The sequence below is a fragment of the Saimiri boliviensis genome, chromosome 11 (assembly GCF_048565385.1).
Source record: "Saimiri boliviensis isolate mSaiBol1 chromosome 11, mSaiBol1.pri, whole genome shotgun sequence".
NCBI classification, from domain to species: domain Eukaryota; kingdom Metazoa; phylum Chordata; class Mammalia; order Primates; family Cebidae; genus Saimiri; species Saimiri boliviensis.
Genome location: NC_133459.1, coordinates 20,869,923 through 20,882,060, shown reverse-complemented (window position 1 = coordinate 20,882,060; position 12,138 = coordinate 20,869,923). Strand labels below are relative to the sequence as shown.

The 12,138-nt window shown below is 57.3% G+C and overlaps 1 protein-coding gene across 1 annotated transcript in view; it reads right to left on the bottom strand.

Annotated features, from left to right (window-relative positions):
* The window catches only part of EPHA8 (EPH receptor A8), a 37,011-nt gene extending 30,911 nt beyond the window's left edge, over positions 1 to 6,100 (bottom strand). The window contains exons 1-2 of the mRNA XM_039474178.2: positions 6,007 to 6,100; positions 481 to 545 (exon numbers count right to left, since the gene is read on the bottom strand). Of these exons, the coding sequence (XP_039330112.1) occupies positions 481 to 545; positions 6,007 to 6,100 (159 nt within the window). The remainder of the gene's footprint in view (positions 1 to 480; positions 546 to 6,006) is intronic.
* Positions 6,101 to 12,138: the final 6,038 nt, after the last annotated feature.

The following is a 12,138-nucleotide window of genomic DNA, read 5'->3' as shown; positions in this document are numbered from 1 at the left end:
CTGTGAGCACATTACCCACAGGGACCTGAAGGCTGAGCCCAGAGTCACCATGGAGGCCTGGGGGCTTGGCCACAGTGGGCAGACAGACAAGCAGAGACTCCAGGACTCGGAGTGGCTCCTGGTGAGGCCAGGGCAGCTGGGAGGGAGGGACCGACCCAGAGGGCAGGAAGGCCTGGCCAGCCTCCTCTGTCCTGGCCTGCACCTCATGATTCTGTAGGATACAGCGATGGGGACGCCCAGACCTAGGGCCTCAGACTTGAAGAGTCAGGGCTTTGGTGCCTGAGTTGCTTCCGTCATCTCAAAGGTCTGCATGCGCTAAACTGTTAGGAGATCAGCAGCACTAACTGCTGTGTGCCCTTGGGTAAGCCCCTTGACCTCTCTGGGCCTCTGCTTCCTTTTGATCTATCTAATGCCGACTCTGAGTGGCAGCCTCTCTCTGCTCACGGAGGAATGACGTTGGCCCCACCACCCATCACTCACCCCGTGAGCCGGATACGTGAGCCAGCCCCAGTCCCCGTGGATGGTCGACGTGTCCAGCAAATTCACTGCAAAACAGGAGACAATAGGGCATCAGGGCCCTGTGACCTCTCTCCACCCCTCACGAGCAGCCTGACCCAGCTCCACTGGTGCGCGCTCAGCCCCCAGCACACAGCTCCCACGGGGCCCTCTGCCTAAACGCCTTCTTTCCTACACTCTCTTTGAAGGCTGAGTTTAAATTCTCTCTCTTTCTGAAGCCTTCCTCCACCCCTTTGGCCCAAAAGTAATATTCTGAACTCCCAGAATACAAGCGGTTCCAGGTGCCAGGCGTCCCTGGTTGGTGGCACAGTGAGATAGGTGGGCTTGAGGCTGGCAGGTCTCAGAATCCCAGTTCTGCTACTTAGGAGTTGTGCATCCTGGGCAATCTCTTCACCTCCCTGAGCCTCAGCTTCCCCCTCTGTAAAATCGGGTGATAATGATTCTGGTCCCATGGGGCTTTTGTGACGATGACCTGGCCCTTGTCTCATGTAAGAGCCACGGTGGCATTCAAGTGTCCATGCTGCAAAGTCATACCTCCCATCTGAGGACTGGCCCCAGCTTCGTCATTACCGTGTTCCCTGCATGGTGCCCAGCATCTAGCACCTCCTCTGTGCACATCTGGTGTGGAGGGGCTCCAGGGGTAAGAGCTGCCTCTTAGTGAACACCTACTATGTGCTGCTATCTGCAAGGGGAGCTTGAGATGCCTCATCTGCGCCCCGCACAACAACCAGAGAGGCGGCCATTATTATCTCCATTTTACAGATGAAGGAGCTGCACCTCAGGGAGCTCCGGGAATGGGCAGCTGGCGGGAATGGCATTCAGGGCACCTGCTGTAGCAACTGTGGGCCATCCACCATCCCTGGATGCTCGGGCCGAGAAGCAGAATCTCTGAGTGGTCCCTACAGCGAGGAAGGAGCACTGGTCCAAAGGGCACGTCACTCTAAGTCAGGCCCTCTGCAGAGGGGACCCTGCAGCTCAACATGGTAGGAAAAAGAGCCCGTCTTGGGAGTCAGACATTCCTGGGCCCATGTCTCCAGGCATGGTGACCTTCACTTTCTTGACCCTCAATTTTCTCATCTGTAAAATGGGTTCATGGTACCCAAGGGTGGGAGGAGGGTCAGGAAACCACATAGAGCCCGGAGCCAGTGCTGGTCCTTACCAACACTGGTTCCCCTTCTCTAAGTCCCCCACTCCTGCCTCTCTCCGCTTGTGGCCACACCCTCGATTATGGAGATACAGATGCATTACGCTGTTTAGAAATCAGGGCTCAGCAGGCTCTAACTGCTGTGTGTCCTTCTTTAAATCCCTTCGCCTCTCTGCTCGCTTTTGATCTGGCTGGTGATTGTTGCATGAGAGGGCTTTTGGCTCCCGAGTCCCACAGCTTTCTGTTTCGCTCTGCCTTCCGTGATCCTCCTCTCCCGGCCAACAGCCAGGCGCTTTTATCCAGGTGCAGGTGACGGGGGTTAAAGCTGCGGCCCTCCTGGAACTTGCCAGCGGGGAGGCTGGGTGTCCTTCTGCCTGAGATTTGTACAGCTCTAAGCCTGCCCCTCAAAGACAAGACAAGTGTCCTCAGGAAACGCTGGAGTGAGGATGCTCTTATTTGCTGATTTTCTCCTGCCTCTCCCCCTCCCCGCCCCACCGTCAGGGACCCTGGAGGAGGCTGGCTGAAAGGAGCTGGCAGAACTAGAGAGGGGGTCTCTGTGCTCCTCCCCGCGTTCCTCCCTGGGTCCTCAGGGGCCACCTGGGATGAGGGGACAGAGCGAATGTCCACAGAGGGACCTCCCCCTTCCTGAGCCGGCCCCACACCAGGGCAGAGGCAGAGAGAAGGAGGCTTCCCGCCTCCCTCCCTCCCTCCCTCTCAGGCAATGTAGAGAAAAGTGGGTCAGGCGATCTCTCCTCCTGCTGGCTGGTGGGAGGGGGAGGGGGCCGCACTGCAGTTTCCCCCAGACCAGCAAAGCCGACTTTGGGGAGAGGGTGAGAGAAGGACCCCTCACCTTCCGCCCCACCCCACATCCCAGACGCAGGTCTCGGAGTGGCTGGACCCCTTCTCTGACCCGGCCTGGATGCAGCCCAGACCAGCCCCTTCCCTGGAGCCACCCGAGTGATGTCCGTGGCTCAGGATTCTCCCCCTGGGGCGTGCGGGCTTCAGGGCTGGTAGATACCGCTCTCCGGGCCCTGCCCTCCTCGGGGAAGCCCCACCTCATCTGCAGCTGATTCTTGATTAACCAGCCAGGGGGCTCAGATAATCCAAAGATAAGTCAAAAGTCGATTCTCTCAGACTCAGGAAGGGCTATAGGATTCCAGGGCTGTTTGTTCCAATTCCTTCCAGACCCTTCTCTGTCCCTCCCCTCCCTCCTCTTCCTCTGTCTCCATCTGCACCTCCCCTAGCCACGTCCCCTTGAATGGGTGAGAATGCAGAGTGTCCCTCGAGGGGAGCCCCAAGTCCATAGGAGGTTTGATCAGGGCCGAAGAGAAAGCCAGCATTTGGCCCACCCAGCCTGGGGCCGGGTCCCCTTGGAAATTCAGACCCTCTGGTCCCCGAAGCTAGCCCCTCTCCTGCGTCTTGCACTGCGGGACAGTGAAGCCAATTGTCCCCGTTGGGCCTGTCTCCCTGCTTACAAAACAGGAGGATTGGACTGCATGGTCTCTCAGGGGCTTTCGGTGAAGCAAGGCACTTAACCCCTCTGCCTCAGTTTCCTTATCTGAAAGATGTCCATGGAATCCCTCCTAGGCCTCTCTGCTCCGGCTGTTCTGGGGGGGAGGAAATGGGTCCCTCTCCTGCTCTGAGAAACACAGATAACTCCTAAGCCGCTCCTGTTGGACTGTGGAAGGCATTATGCGATTTCTTTTTTTTTCTACGGCTCCGTCGCCTTCCCCCATTCCATTTCGCTGGGACTAATACTTAAATTGATTTACATTCCCTGAGGACGCAGCGCATGATGGTGAGGCTGGAGAATTCGGGGTGGCCAGGGGACGTCAGCCAGGATTCTGAATGCCTTGGAGATCACCTCAAAGTGGAGGATAAGCCACACCAGAGAGTGACAAGCGGCCTTGGGCCTGGCAGGGTTGGGGGCGTCTCTGCAGGTGCAGAGCCCTTCCTGGGCCCATGGGTGCCCCAGCAAGGGCCCTGAGAGTGACCCGGTGCAGGGGTGTTGGGCCAGGCTAAGGCCCTGCCACCTCTGCTAGACCCAGCTGGGAGCAGAGCCCCCTCCCTCAGTTTCAACAGTTCCCTCGGCTGGCTCTGGTTGTTCTAGGCCAGCCCAGGGCCAGTGCTGGAGAGGACTCCCGGATGCTCCGCATGGAACTCAGGCCCCAGGTCTCCACACCATGGCTGTCTGACTCGAATGGGGAACCCATGCCTGGCTGTGTGTATCCTGCTGCATTGACCAGAAAGGGCGTGGACTCTGGCCCTTGGACCCTGCCTCCCTTCACCCTGGACACAGACTTCCCCCCTGCCTCTCTCTCCAGACCCTCCCTCCTCCTCAGCCGCTGGCCCCCAAACGCTACACAGGTCTCTTCCCCAGACCCATGGTTCGTCTCAAAACATGAGCCTGATCCAAGCTCCCTCTTTGAGGGGCTCAGGGGCCTCCAGCCTGTGATTCCAGAGGGTGCTGGCTCCTCCCCAGAGAAGAGAGTTGAGGCAGGGGGTTGGGGTGCACCACCCAACTCCCAGCGCCTTGAAGAGGGGCTCCTCAGAGCCTGCTGGGCAAACAAACTGTCCCCTTCCCTCCGCCCACCCTCAGAAAGCCATCTCCTCCGGCACAGCCCCCAGGAGCCAAGGCCTCTCGGATTCCCATCCTGCCTCCTTTCCTGCGCCCCAGCATCCCCGACCCCAGGCCTCTCCTGGTGCCCCGGGAACCTGCTCCTTGTTACACCCACCCGGTCCTGCTCTGCCGGCCACCTCATCTCTCAGCCACCCTGCCTGGCCCCGCTCCAGGCTGCGCCCTGGGCTCGTGGGAGACTCTGATTTTGTCTGTGTCTGTGTGTGTTTGTTGGTGCTCATGCATTTCCGTGGGCATAAATGCAAGTGAGAGGCTCCTTATATATGTGGTGTGATGTATACATGTAGACACAGAGTTGCATACTTTCATGTGTGTGCATCTGTACGTGCGTGTACGTGTGTGTGTGTCTGCATTTCTGTGTATGTGGCTGTGGATGTTACATGGGGTGGGCAGACTGACCACACAGGTGAGTCTCTGCAGGCCCGGGGCCACAAGTGTGAATCCCAAGTAGCCTGTGTGTGTGCCTGTGTAGGGTGGGACCTTGGTGAGCTGTGTGTGAAGGGCAGATCTGGTCTGTCTGGGTGTGGGAGAGCAGCACAGGCTCTGGAGTTCGCTCACACCTGGAGGTTCATCCTGGCAGGTGAGAATCCAGCTCTGGCCCCTGGACATCAGCCCCGGAAGCCTGCAAGGGAGACGCTCTGGCTTCCTTAGGGCAGAGCTGTGGGAACAGAGGAGGGCCAGGGCCTGGGTTGGGGTGCGAGGAGTGGGACCAGGGAAGCCCCCTGAGCTGGATGGAGCTGGGGTCCCCAGGGACATAGGGGGTGTGTGGGTGGGAGGCTTGGGTGCTTCTTCTCAGCTCTTCTTTCCCCCCACAACTAGAAGTCATCTCCCAGGCGTTTTTGGTCTCAGTGACTCAGTGCCCCTCCCCACCCGGATCCTTCCTCCCCCACGGGGCCCTCCAGTGACCCTGCCCTCCCGGCCTTCCCTGACAAGACTTTGCTCTCCCCAACCTGCCTGCCTCAGTCTCTCTGTGGGCTCCCCATCCTCCAGCCCTCTCCTCCCCAAGCCCGATCCTGCTGCCCCCGAAGCTGCCTCGCCTCCATCTGGAACTCCCCTGCCCTTGATTCTTCTCCCCGCCACCATGTCACCAACCTGTGGCCCTCAGACCCTGACTCCTCTCCCAGACTCTCATTCCCTGCCCCTCCTTCCTACCTCCCCTCAAAGCTGGTCCTGCTCTCCGGGTCCGGTTTCTCAGCGCCTGGCTCCCACACCTCCATGCCATCCCCACCCCCTTTTCCTTCCACCATCTGAACCTCCTCTCCCATTCTCCTGCCCCTCCATCCCCAGTGCCTGCCCCTCTGTCCTCTGTCCCCAACCCTGTTCCTTGCCCTACCTCGCTGTCCCCTCGCCTCCTTACCTCTTGTCTTCTGTCCGATCTGTCCCCTCGTCCCCGGCGTCCGACCCTCAGTTTTCTGTCCCCACCTGCACATCCCTCAGTCCTGTCTCCTGTCCTTTCCCACTGTCCCCCAGCCCTGCTACCTGTCCCTCTTCCTCAAGCTCGCGGGTTCCTATAGTCACCGCTCCGTCCCTTCATCCCGGGTCTCTTCCGCGGTGGCACCCCTGCCCCCCGGGCCGAGGGATCCCAGCCGCCTCGAGCTCAGGGTCGAGGCAAAGGAAGTTGAGCCGCAGGCAGCGCGCGCCGCACCCCGCGCCCCTCGGCCGCCCCCGCGCCGCCGCCGCCGCCGCCGCCGCCGCCGCCGCCGCTCACCTTCGCCGCGCGCCGCGGACACGCAGGTGGCCGCCGCCGCCGCGGCCGTGACGACCCAGAGCGCGGGGGGCAGGCGGCCCCGGGCGGGGGCCATGGCCGGGCCGGGCGGGCGGGGGCGCCGCGCACCCTCTGGCTCGGCCGCGGCGGCCCGCGCGTCGGGAGGGAGCGCGCTCCCTCGCTCTCTGCACACCCGGCCGGGCGCACACCCCGGCGCACACGCGGCTCCCAGCGCACACGCGGGCACCCGCGCCCGCCGCCGCCGCCGCCCCGGGCGGGGGCCGGCCAGTCACGGCGCCGAGCCAATCAGCACCGAGGCGGGGGGGTGGGGGACACGGAGCCCGCACCGCGGCCACCCGGCCCGCGGCCACGGCCGCCGCACGTGCGCACGCCCACACTCCCCCGCCGGGCACCTTCGGGGACGCGCCCCGCGAGGCGCACGTGGACCCAGGGCCCCCGCGCGCAAGACCACCATCGGGACGTCCCGGCCACCCCGGGACCAGACCCACCCGGGGATTCCCCCTGTGGACACGCGCGCGGGCCGCACATCCACCGCACGCTCGCTCCTGCGCGCATGACCCCTGACACCGAGTGCCTCACGTGGTGACACCCTCGGATATACACACACTAGTTCATGGGCAGAGGCTGGGAGACCGGCTCAGCAGCAAACTCGGAGGCACTTTTAGGTGAAAAACCAAAAAAAACCCAAAACCGAAACTCTCTCCCTTTCCCCACTCCAATGACCTGGCGTTTAGGGACCACGGCAGGCATTTAGGAAGGCCTGAGATTGCAGTGGCCCGGAGTGCAGGCTCAGGAACCAGGAAGACAACTGTCCTGCTGTGTGGCCTTAGGCAAGTTTCTTAACCTCTCTGAGTCTACATTTCCATGTCTGTAAAGCAGGGATACCAGTATGGATATCCTAGGGCGGCTGTAAGAAGTGAAAGGGCCCAGGTGGAACTCCTGTGGGACAGCCAGGCACAGGGCCAGGTGGCCAGTTTGGCAGCTGTTCTCCAGTGAGGGGGACTGTTAGTCCCTGTTTTTCCCTTCCCTGACCTTCTCTGCCTCCAGTTCCATCCCCCAGGACTACAGGGCTCATCCTGGGATGGCCTCAGGCTGTGAGGGGAGCACAGGGATGTAGGCTCCACCCTGGGGCCGGCTCTGCCACCCTCCCTCCCTCACACACCTGGTGGGCCAAGCAGTCCGGGATACAATAAGAGACCTGCAGCTTCCGGCGGTGGGGGTGGGGTGGGGTGCGGGCGGTGCCTGCTGGAGGCACGTCCCGGACCGCTCTCCGCTGCCGTCTGGCACAGAGCATCGTCCAGTCTCCTCTTCCTCTGCTCCCAGCTTCCGTGGTCACTGGGGAGAACTGGAACCATGGCTGGAAGTTCCATAGGATGAGAAAGGCCATTTGGGGACCATGTGCCCTGATGCTCTAGGGCAGGCGTTCCCAAACTACGGCCCCCTGAGGCCATTTATCCGCCCCCCCCCCCCCCCCCCGCTGCATTTCAGGAAGGGGCACCTCTTTCATTAGTGGTCAGTGAGAGGAGCACAGTATGTGGCGGCCCTCCAACCGTCTGAGGGACAGTGAACTGGCCCCCTGTGTAAAAAGTTTGGGGACGCCTGCTCTAGGGGCTTTATAAACTCGCTCCAGTAAGCCTCACACAGCCGTGCGGGGCTGGCACACCTCAGGAAACAGAAGCTCAGCAAGGCCATTGTTTGCCTTGGATCACACAGCTGGTTAAATGCTAGAGAGGTTCTCAGATCCAGAGCTGCTTAGCTCCAACGCCTATTTCTTTCTTCTGTGTCTTTTTTTCTTACAGAAAGGGGGAAGGCAGTTCCATAGGCGCCCCTTCCTCGAAGCTCAGCCACCTGCCTCACCAATGTAGTGAGCCTCCGGTTACCAGAGGCATCCAAGCAGATGCTAGCTAGAAATTGTTCAGAGATGCTGTAAGAGGACAGAGCCGAATGGACTAGACCCAGACCTGCATGAGATAGGCAGGCACCCTCACGGAGCCTGCCAGGAGAGTGTACCCAGATCCAGCCAACATTGCCAGTGGAGACGTGTGCCCAGTGTTCTGCATTTTCAAGAAAAAGTTGGCTATCTGTAACTTTTATGTGACATCTCTTGATTTTTAATATTGCAGCTAACTCGTAAACATTTTAATAACACCATGGTGCGGGCAAACCTGTGGGTGGAGTGGCCATCGCCCACATGCCTCCAGGCTGTGCTTCAAGGCTCATCAGATGGAAAGATCCATGGCTGAGAACTAACTCACAGGGTGTCAGAGAAGTGGGCAGAGGAGGGGCAGAAAAATGCAGGCAAGGTGAGCCACGGTGGCTTACACCTGTCATCCCAGCACTTTGGGAGGCAGAGACGGGAGGATTGCTTGAGCCTATGAGTTTGAGACCAACCTGAGCAACATGGCAAGACCTCACCTCAACAAAAATTTTTTAAAAATTAGCTAGGCATGGTGGTGCACACCTGTGCCCCCAGCGACTCAGGGGGCTGAAGCAGGAGGATTGCATGGGAGGCTGAGGCTAAAGTGAGCCGTAATAGTGCCATTGTATTCCTGCCTGGGAGACAGAGCAAGGCCGTATCTCAAAAAAGAAAAGAGAAAGAAAAAGGAAATGCAGACAGTATGCAGAACACAGCTGCAAGCACTCCTGGGCAGCCCCTACTGCATCCCAGGTGCAGAAAGATTTGTTGGTGGAGAGAGGCTTGGCTGGGGTTTGGGTTTCCACATCCCCAGGTGTGTGTGAAGGCAACCAAATCTGGGGTTTGCCTGTTTTGTAGGAAGTTGAAGAAAGCCAAGTGCTCTGGACCTGGGGAATCCTTGAAGGACTATGTGGGCATGGGGGATGAGTCCGGAGTCTGCTCTACATTCCAAAGCTCTTAAGCAAAATAAGGAATTCATTTCGTCAGTGTTCCATACAGTGCCAAGAGCGCGTGCTTCAGCTGTCTCCCTGCCCACTGCGAAACTCGCAGGATGCCCCAGCCCAGGTGTGCCCTCTCCCTGGGCTCTCTCCCTCCCAACCCTCCCCTTTGCTGTCCTGGGCATCAAAGGGGCAACTTGAAGTATCTCTCCCCATTTCGCCTGAGCCTCAGTTTCTCCAGTTGTAAAATGAAGTTAATGCCAACAACTTGCAGGGTTGCTGTGAAGCGTGAGTTCACAGGTGCAAACGTGCTTAGAAACCTAGGAAGAGATCTAAGATTGGAAGGCAGGGTTACACGCTAGAGGAGGGGTTGGAAGGCACAGTTATGTGCTAGAGGAGGGGACTGAAGCCCAGCGGCTCTGTGCTCTGCGGACCAACTAGGCCGGGTGCCATTGTAGGCCCAGGTGGAAAAGATGTTCTGGCAGAAGACGGATGTGCAGGAGTGTGAGGGTCCGGATGGGGGCAGTGGTGAGCAGTTACATCTTCACTGGTCCTTGAGCCACCCTGCCCCTGGCCTGGACCTCTTGTTGCCCACCTCAAGCTGTCTCAAAAACTCCACCCCACATCCCAGAGCAGGCTTGGTTCACTCTGTGAGGAGTCTCAAAGGGGACAGGGCATTCTGGACATTCGCATCTAAATCCCTCTCTCCTGGCTGGAAGCTGGAGTCACCGGAGATCTTGGAAGAGCCCAGATTCCTAACACGAGACCTGTGTTGCCTTCCTACTTACGGCCTCTGTTTTTCCACCTGTACATCTTACTCTTGTCACCCCATCTCTACTAAAAATACAAAAATTAGCCAGGCGTGGTGGTGCACACCTGTAATCCCAGCTATCAGGAGGCTGAGGCAGGAGAATCGATTGAACCCGGGAGGCAGAAGCTGCAGTAAGCCAAGATCGTGCCACTGCACTCCAGCCTGGGGAGAAGAGTGAGCCTTCCAGCTGTTTCCAGTGTTGCAAGGGGAGTGGAGCTTGGCGCCGGCACCCGACCAGGTTCCTGCTAGTAAGATCTGCCCCTGCCCTTGCAGTGTTCCCAGCCAGAAACAAGTGAGGAAGTAGCTTACGTTGTGTGGGAGTTTCAGGCCGACCTTGGAAATGGGTTTAAACTTTGTACTTTGCCTCTAGAGTCAGAGCAGAAGCGTCTAAGACTACCCCGTCAGGCGGAAAGACAGCGGTGTGTGCCACACATGTAATATAAAATGTGGCCGGGCACGGTGGCTCAAGCCTGTAATCCCAGCACTTTGGGAGGCCGAGGCGGGTGGATCACGAGGTCAAGAGATCGAGACCATCCTGGTCAACATGGTGAAACCCCGTCTCTACTAAAAATACAAAAAATTAGCTGGGCATGGTGGCACGTGCCTGTAATCCCAGCTACTCAGGAGGCTGAGGCAGGAGAATTGCCTGAACCCAGGAGGCGGAGGTTGCGGTGAGCCGAGATCGCGCCATTGCACTCCAGCCTGGGCAACAAGAGCGAAACTTCGTCTCAAAAAAAAAAAAAAAAAAAAAAAATGTGTTTAGCAGCCAGGTGCAGTGGCTCACGCCTATAATCTCAGCACTTTGAGAGGCCGAGGCGGGTGGATCAGGTGAGGTCAGGACTTCAAGACCAGCCTGGCCAATATGGTGAAACCCCATCTCTACTTAAAAAAAAAAAAATAGCTGGGCATGGTGGCAGGTGCCTGTAATCCTACTTCCGGAGGCTGAGGCAGAAAAATCACTTGAACCCGGGAGGTGGAGGTTGCAGTGAGGCAAGATTGTGTCATTGCACTCCAGCCTGGGCCACAAGAGCAAAACTCTGTCTCAAAAAAATAATTAAAATAAAATAAATGTGTTTAGCATCTCATTAAAAAGGAAAAAGAAGGCCGGGCATGGTGGCTTACGCCTGTAATCCCAGCACTTTGGGAAGCCGAGGTGGGTGGATCACCTGAGGTCAGGAGTTCAAGACCAGCCTGGCCAACATGGTGAAAACCCATCTCTACTAAAATTACAAAAATTAGCTGGGAATGGTGGTGGGCGTCTGTAACCCCAGCTACTCAGGGGGTTGAGGCAGGAGAATCACTTGAACCCGAGAGGCAGAGGTTGCAGTGAGTTGAGATTGTGCCATTGCACTCCAGCCTGGTTGACAAGACTAAGACTCCATCTGAAAAAAAAAAAAAAAGTAAAAGGAAATAGGTGAAATTAGATGTAAGAATGTATTTGTAGATTGGATGGTGCCTGATATGTAACATTAATTTGTTACTCAATTCACTGATTCAACAAATGTGCACTGGGCACCCCCCGTGGCACTGTGCCAGGTGCTGGAAGCGGACGACGGACCACACAGACACAGGCCTTGTTCTCACAGCATTTCTGTCTAGCAGGATAATTAAAGAGACAATTACAAAGCCCCTTTTCACATAAGGGAATGCTTCAGAAGCCATAAAGCACCAAAACTTAAAATGCACAATTTAAAATATTTTCTCTAAAAAAGTCGCTTTTTAAAAAACAAAAAAAAACCAGAGTTTTGCTTTTGTTGCCCAGACTGGAGTGCAGTGGCACCATCTCAGCTCACGGCAACCTCCACCTCCTGGGTTTAAACGATTCTCCTGCCTCAGCCTCCCAAGTAACTGGGATTATAGGTGTGTGTCACCACACCCAGCTAATTTTCTTTATTTTTGGTAGAGACGGGGTTTCACCATACTGACCACCAAGCTGGTCTCTAACTCCTGACCTCAAGTGATCCGTCTGCCTCGGTCTCCTAAACTGCTGGGATTAAAGGCATGAGCCACTGCACCCGGCCCAAAAATGTCCTTTGTAAGCTTCAAATACTGAATGTAATTGACCCTTTTCTTAGTGGTTGAGAATCATCACTATGAACCAAGAATCAATGAATCTCGATGTGGAAAAAGACCTAGAGATGAGTTCGTCCAAGCCCTTGCTTGTGGAGTATAAGACAGAGGTGCCTGCAGGGCCACAGGGCTGGGTGGTCTTACTTGCCCTGGCACAAAATGCCCAGGCTTGAATGTGTTCTGTCTTTCCCTTCTCCCTCAGGCTGTCAGCTGCCTCTTTGCCTCTGACAGTTTCTAACTGCCTCCTACAGTGTGGTTTCTAATCTCTTGTGGACTTAAATAAAAAGAAACGCTTGTTAGAATTGTTTGTAGAGTAAGAGTCAATGGGCTGTAAGCGAGCAACTGCCTTACCGGTAGAGTGTGAGTTTAGGGTCGATGGT